Genomic DNA, 7,822 nt, shown 5'->3' with positions numbered 1-7,822 from the left:
CCCTAACGGAAATTCTTTGACAAAGCTACATATTTCTTTTGCCTCCATGTGCCTGAGCTTGTCAGCCACGCTACATTTGTTTAAGGCTACAACCTAAATCTAAAAATGTCACAGCCGAATAAAATGAGCCTTGCCGACAGGAATGAATTAGACCGCTGGAAGCAAGGTGTGCAGAGTTAATAAAGTAAACTCGCGCGTCTGTGTGGCTTGCAGGAAGTTTCGCAAAGCAAAAACGCACACACGCTCTGGGTGACCCGATACAGATATGCGACATAATGAGTTAGAACACACGGCTGACACCGATTCTAATGTGAGTCTGTCGTAAAGTTACAAACGTGTACGTGTTTGTCTTCGATGTGAGTAAAACTTTGCGGTGTTTATTTTAGGCGAGGGAGGACACAGACTGCCTTTCAGTGGAAAACTGTCACACGGCCTGCCGGTTCACACCTGTGATCAGGAGCAGTCAGCCGAGCCGTGGGTGTTAATTTGGCCTGTCTTGGCTGACGGAGGCCAGGTTAGCAGACCATTTGATGTTAACTGTTTCTAAATGCACACCCAGCCAGGACGAAAATTAGTCCTGACACACCTGTTACATCCCAAGAGAAACATAGTAATCTTGGAGCAGTCAGGGGGATGAGACAGCTGGGTTTTAGTAGGTAGGGTTTTTTTTGATGAAAATAAGAAATTTAAGAACTTTGTATAATGAATTAGTTTTTGTTTTGTTTTTTTTGTTTTTTTTTTAAGAATTTGCACATGTGGACTCTAGAAAAGAGTGAAGGATGTCAGTTGAGTCCAGATATGACTTTGGCACATACAAGTGTGCATGGGAGGAATAAAAAGCAGCAGATAATTAACATAATCCTTTACTGTTATTTTTAACAACTAAATTTTATGTTGTCAATTTATATTTTGAATATTCATTCCCTTAGACTCTGCTGGTTCATTAAATAAAACCTGAACAAATAACTCTTGCATTTTGCATAATATTGGCATTGTCATTTTGGAGTTTCAACATCATGTGACTATTTGTCCTTTAAATTCAAAGAAAAAGCAAACAAAACAAAACAAATGTAGTTATTCATGACGCTCTCTTAGATAAAAGTGCACATATTTTAGTTCTAAAATGTTTCTAAATAATAAATAGGTAACTGGTGTAAATGCTTTGTAAAAACACAACCGATGCTGTCAAGTAGTTTTCTAAAGGGAAGCAATTAATCAACTTTAAATCCATTTAATTGCATATGTACTATGCAATGCAAAAGTAAGAATAGCAAGAAGAAAAAGAAGAAGACTTTCCCCCCTGGTTTCTCAGAAAGGGAATGTTCTTTACTATGAAAGAAAATAATGAGTGTGGTCCAAGACTATACAGCAGATATCTTGATTTAACAGAGTTATTTAAAAACACATCCTGTGAAGTTTATCCCCTGCACATGTAATCCGGACTCACTTTGAAGTTGTCTCTCTCTCAGGTGGAGAATCAGCAGTGAAGTCTTTGTTATTTTTAAACACCCGCACATATCAAGTCACATTTAAATTTGAATTACACAGTTTAGGCCTGAGTACTTCTTTCCCTCCCTCATCATTCAGATCAAAAGGAAAGCCAGTAAAATGCTTTGCTTGCAGCCATCAGCTTTGATGTTGCACCTCCACGTGTTCATTTGAGCTCCGAGGTATAAAGTCAGGAGTGGACGGACGTCAAATTGTGCCATGTTTAAAATGTTGAGGTGATGCAGACTGGCATCAGATACTATTTATTTTTCTGTTTTTGTGTGTGTGTGTGTTTTTTTTTATTCTGAAAACTGATTCGCCTCGGTTGACCATTTTTATTCCTATTCTTATTCTTAGGTTGTTTTCTTTTTATTCTAACTTGTCTCAAGTTTGTCTCTCACCGTCTAAAAGTGTGCAATTTATATTATTTTTCCCTGTTTTCTTTCAAACATAAATAAGACTAAATGATCCTCGGTGAAGGACTGTAATTAGTCAAGCCCAGAAGAGGTTTTTCTGCTCAGCGTCATTAAAGGAGCAGAGCTCCAAGTGGTTGTAAGCACCGTGTAATTATTTAGCTTTTGAGATTCAAAGCACTATCACTCACCATCAAGAGAAGATTTCCCTAAAAGACAGGCCCCAACAACGACAAGGTGTTCTCTGCACATGTTCCAAACACGAGCACAAAAGTGAAACGAAAGGATGTCTTTATTGCCAAACCTGTAATTGAATTCAAACTGCGACTGGAAAATCATCATGATTATGAATCATTAGCTGCTATTCTTCTGGGCAGAGAGCTGATGAGACTGTAACTGAGCTGCAACAGGAGTTTGTTTTTACTCTGACACTTTTATAGAGTCTCAAAAGTTCATTACTTTGGCTTGTGAGAAATATTTACTTGACTTTTTTAAATGAGTTGTTCTGTATTTTTGCTAAAACGTTCATGTAATTATATGTATTGCTTTAAATACATATAAAAAAAATATACAAAGGACAAAGTCCTTGTGTGTATGAACATATTTTATCAAACAGAGCTTGATTATGACTCTGCTTTTTTATTCAATGACTTTAATTAAAAACTGTGACTGTTTAAAAAACAAATCAACAAATTTTTGCATATGGCTCCTCCCCCACAACCTGGAGAAGTCTCAAGAAATTAACAGTTTTTCTATAATGTTGGATTGTTAGTTTCTTTTTAATTAGCACATCTGGAGAGCACCTGCATTACCGGTGTGAGCAGCACTTACGCAAGATTGATTAACGCTGCTAGGACCCTCTTCATCGCTCTGATTGGTCGTTTCAAAGTGGGAGTGGTTGAATTTTTCCAGGTTGCAATAGGACCGCTCACAGATTATCTCTCATGTTTCACTCTCAGGACATATTGTCAGTTTCAAACATATGTAAAAATCGATGCATTTTTTAAAACGTTACCTACTGCAGTAATCTACAACCTGAAACAGCCTCTTAGTTTCCCACTTTGAAATTCTGATTTCAGGAAACCCTCTGGTTAATTTTCCAAGCTGAAAGTGAGAAATTTTAATGGAAGGAGAAGAAAATTGCCTCTTTCAGACAGGCATGCAGTAGAGAAGCACTGCTTTGTGTCTGTACAGCAAATAGTAATAGAAGTAATTAAATCATGTTACGCATTAGTAATATTATTTTGCACTTGTATGTGCAGGGAATGACCTCACGAATCTCACAAAGGACTTGTGTGATTATTAGCTGCATGACAACTAAAGAAAAACCCAGCTTGTTTGAACGGTGTCAGCACGATCTTTCATTTGCAGAAAATCTCTTGAGTCACTGAGGAACGGATTTGGAATCAGGGATTTATTATACCTCTCAGCATATCTCTCAGAGTGACAAACAGCCTGAATTAAAGAGCTACGATATGAAAGAGTGTTGCAGCTGCTGTGTAAATAATGAGGCAGTCGGTTGGTGTCTTGTTTACTTCAGGAACGCCAAAGCGTGTTGATAGGGTCAGGCTGAGAAGACTTCATTACCACCACATGCAGCAGAAGCCTTTGCTGTCCCCAACAAGCAGCTTGCACTAATCAAACGGGTCACATCCGTAAAACCTCAACGCAAAATGACTTTCTATTTTCAAAGCTAAGCGTTTTCAGACCAACAGGCACAAGCAAACTATGCCAAAGTTAGAACTAACCAGAACCAAACACTGATATGTGCAGTTTATATGAATGAAAATACAATTTGTAATTACAATTTGAAATGTGCTATCACATGCTTTTCTGGAACAGCTAGAGGTATACTTTGTACACTTTTAGTACAAGGCTTTTATGTAATATAAGAGTACAATTTTTGTGATTGAATTACATTTAAAATACTGATGATAATTGCTTTATTCAACAGACTCAAGGACCACATGCACATAGGAAAGAACAAAGTCAAGATACACAATAACACATCAAAATGTCATAAGACTTGCATACCAATGACTCCAGACGACTGGAACCATAGCCATAGAAAATATTTAAATATATATTTAGAAAGCCTTCTAAATATAGAAGCATTATATATTTCGTATATTAGTACTGTGATCACAGTATGCTACAATTAAATGTTTGGTTTATTTTAATGACTAATGAAGTTTGCAATCTGGGTTTGGGTTGGCGTGAAGGCCGACCCAAGCTATGCTCAGTTTTCTTTGCTCAGTTTGCAGATGGACCTCAGGTTTGAGACTCTAGGGTGTTTGTTTCCCAGAGCAAGCTTCAACTTCACTTCTGCAACCTGACCGCTTTCACGGTTTCCTCTTGTTCTTTGAATTTGGATGCTTGTTAATGTGTCTTTTGAGCTGCTCCTCATATTTAAGTCTCACTTTGTGTCTTTTAATCAATGATTCTATCAGACCTTCATGATTGCAGGAGGCACATTTCTCGTGCGTGTCAAGGGAGTGGTGAGAATGATTTTTCTTTGTGAACAAATTATTTACATCAGAAGTTTACATCTCGACATGCCACCCAGCATCTGGCTCTTTCTTCCTGTAGTTTATGTCTGGCTAACCTCATCATGCAGGTTGAACCTGGAGTGGAGCCTTCGCAGTCATGCATCCCTCTGGTTTTATATTGTTTTATTATTATTATTATTATTATTATTATTATTAATATTATTTTTTTTTGTGAACTCAAAGATTAAACTCACAGCTTCAGATTGTAGCTGTGGTAACAAAACAATCTAACTATGTTCTTTGAACTTTTACAAAATAAACTTGCCAGCTCCTTGAAATTCTTTTAATTTATGTGTCCCGAAACCATTCAGTTGAATTAAACAGCATTGATAATGACAATGAACAAATGGTACATTTATATATCTGTGATCTGTGTTAAAATATTATCATTTATGGAACCGCTGACTTAATTTGGATTAAACAGTGCAGATAACTGGTATTCATTTTAATTGTATTATTTGATTTGTTGTTTTTAAGACTCTATTGTTGTGGGTTTAAATAGCATTTCACTGGCGATGTTTTCCAGTAACATATAATTAGTCAGTAATACTTTTGCATTTCCTGTCAACATAAAATGTTTTAATACAAAACCCCGGTGGACCGCCTCGGTGTCCCCGACCAGCCAGCAAGTTTTCTGAAGGAAACCCTGATTAAGGCACCTAATAAGGCACACTTCGTTAGCAAAAAGAACTACATATGGGAACAAGGGTAGTTGTTTTCAGCTTTCATGTTTCAGCATGGTACATTCAATTGAATATCATATCTGCTACCTCTTATTACAACAGCAGAGTAATAATGGAAACTGAATGTTAAGTTTTGACATACAGCTAAAGCTTAAAAAAGTCTACACACCACTGTTTATATCCTAATATGAGACCCAGATAAATTATATCCTATCTTCCATATTTAACGCTACTTGTAACCAACTAAATTCAGTTTAAAAATGTTTGTTTTGGGGAAAAGGTATATTAAAAAAAGTAATTAAATATGGTGAATATGTGAGCATATTCTCTAATGACTGGGGATGTGGACTCTTGCTGACTCGGAGTTTGTAAACCTGGACATCATTTAACATTCTTCTGATTTACTCCACATAAAGTCCGGCCGTTCTAGTCGGCTTTCCTGATATTGCAGGAAAAGCTGTGGTACACTCACCATGAGCTCCCAAAGCACCACAGGAATGCAGGTCTGTTCATTTGTTTTAGATGTTATTTATGTGATGCTTCAATTTGGCCAATTTTTTTTAAGGGTTTTTGTGGCTCCAGTTGCATTAATTCATTTGTAGCTGGACAGGAAACAGAGGAATCCAACCAGGAACATCTGCACTGAGGACTGTAGCCCCTGCATTTAATGCGCCTGCTCTTCCACTGAGCTGCGCAGCTCCAGTCCCTTTCAACAACCCTGCACATATTGTTTTAATGTGTCTCATAAAAAGACATCTACTTTGCTCATCATTCTGTCGAACTGAGCAGAATCTATTTTCATACTGGCTTTTGTAAAACATCCTGGTTTAATGTTGTTTTCCAGTGAGTGTTGCATTTGTAAAGATATGACTTTAAAAAAGCGTGACGTGTCCTCTTCGTGACATTTATCACCACAAAGGCAGTGTTTAGTAGATAGAAAATTATATTTGCACAAATATTACCACAATCTTAGTCACTTTCCAACGTGAGAAATAATAATAATAAAATTAAATAAGATAAAAAAATAAACACCAGCCATTGTTTTTGCATTTGATCTGACTTTGTATTTGAACTTTAGAAGCAGGTGAAAAATATGACCTCCTGTTTAATTTTTTTAATTTTTTGGAGAATTAACTGCCGCTGTTCTGTCCAACATCATAATGCATGCTTTTTATTGAGCCTGAAATAAACCGTTACGGTACGATACATAAATACATAAATACATACATTGTGTACATAAATAGTCAGTATTCAGAAATACACACTGTCTCAGTGAAGTCCATCAATGCTGCACTGGTGTCAATGGTATGTGCAGCTGAGATCTACTGCAGTTCATGTTGAGCTGAGGAGCAGGGGAGAAAAAAACAAAACAAAAAAACCAGAGGTACAGAGCCAGGCGGGTTTTGGGCTCTGTTAACACGAGGTGAACGTTTTCCAGAAGAAGTTTTTGCAGGGCGCTTTGCGGTCACGCTGAGGCAGTGATAGCCTGTTGTAGACGGCCCTCTCCTCCAGGCGGGACTCCAGCGGCTCCTCAAGGTCCACAGGAGATGCTTCGCCCGGCAGCATGTTGGTGTCCAGAGCTCCATCTAACAAGCCGGACACCAGCTTCAGGATCAGCTCTTTACGCTCTTTACTCAGCTCCTGAGAAGGCAAAAAAAAAAAAAAAAATTTAATTAATTAAAAAAAGGAGAAGAAAAATGGCAATACAGAAATTATCAGACAAATGAATATTTTCACTGTTATTTTTGTGTTTATCTATTAAGAACTAATAGGATTATACAAGAAGTGCAATGAGACTGACAATTCTAATGTATTTATTTGATAAAAATAGCTTATTAACATTCTATTGCCCATTTTTTAAAATTATCCAGCTCTTTTTTTAGATAATGAAAGTAAAACACTTATCAGAATTAACAATTACCATCGGAAATTAATATCACCCATGTGTTAAATATCCTCACCCTGTTCGCATGGATGGGACTCCTGTCCTCCAGAGGAAGCACGCCAGCTGCTCTTACGCTGAACAGAACCCCCATGAGAGCTGCTAACACCACCAGGAGCTGCATGTTGTGGCAGGAGGGCAGTACAAGCGCAACAGGAGCAGGAGACAAGCGTGTATGACCGTGTGCGTGTCTGCGTGTGTGTGTAAGAGACAGTCTGAGCAGCTCAGACCGATTGAAGGTCCAGGTGGAGAGCGGTGGCGGTGAAGAAAGAGTGCTGCAGTCGGTGGCAGCTGCTCATCAGATCTGGGGAAACTCAGATGTTTCTTCTGCTCTACCTCCAAAGTCCCCCATTCTTTTATACATCGGCCCCCCTTCTGCCCCCGTCTGCAACTGACGTAGAGGCTGGTGGGTGTGTGACGGGCGGCGTGTGTGTGTATGCTGTTGGGGGTATCAGTACGTGAGCATGAAAAAGAGAAGGGGAGATGAAGAGGTCAGGATATGACAAATGGAAACGTTTGGACGTTCACCCTTTGACAAACTGTGGCTGTAATGTGAACATCTGCAGAGAGAAAACAACGTCACTAGGTAATAGAAACTGATAAAAGTGGTATAAAAGGTGCCATGGTATGAAAAAATGTTTTTTTTTTTTAATTTTTTTTAAAAGAAGAACCTAGATGTTTCACATCAAGAGCTAATATCACACAAAAGAAACCAAAGTAAATGGCACTTGTAGAAGTAAACGATCC

General features: G+C 38.0%; 1 protein-coding gene across 1 annotated transcript; it reads right to left on the bottom strand.

Moving 5' to 3' along the window:
• Positions 1-6,058: 6,058 nt before the first annotated feature.
• On the bottom strand, positions 6,059-7,393 carry sst7 (somatostatin family member 7). Its single transcript, XM_055049758.1, has 2 exons — positions 7,095-7,393; positions 6,059-6,774 (listed from the first exon to the last, which is right to left on the bottom strand). Exons 1-2 carry the CDS (start codon positions 7,197-7,199, stop codon positions 6,547-6,549), a joined length of 333 nt encoding a protein of 110 aa, XP_054905733.1. The 5' UTR covers positions 7,200-7,393; the 3' UTR covers positions 6,059-6,546.
• Between the last annotated feature and the right edge of the window lie 429 nt (positions 7,394-7,822).

Source organism: Poeciliopsis prolifica, unplaced genomic scaffold, assembly GCF_027474105.1.
Source record: "Poeciliopsis prolifica strain line A6 unplaced genomic scaffold, Auburn_PproV2 SCAFFOLD029, whole genome shotgun sequence".
Lineage (NCBI taxonomy): Eukaryota > Metazoa > Chordata > Actinopteri > Cyprinodontiformes > Poeciliidae > Poeciliopsis > Poeciliopsis prolifica.
This window is presented reverse-complemented; position numbering and strand designations above follow the sequence as displayed.

What these genes read in the sequence shown, in the direction of transcription:
- sst7 (XM_055049758.1), bottom strand. Translation starts at nt 7,199, where the DNA reads ATGCAGCTCCTGGTGGTGTTAGCAGCTCTCATGGGGGTTCTGTTCAGC. An exon ending in GTCCCATCCATGCGAACAGG is followed by an intron (nt 6,775 to 7,094) that starts GTGAGGATATTT and finishes TTGCCTTCTCAG; the next exon opens with GAGCTGAGTAAAGAGCGTAA.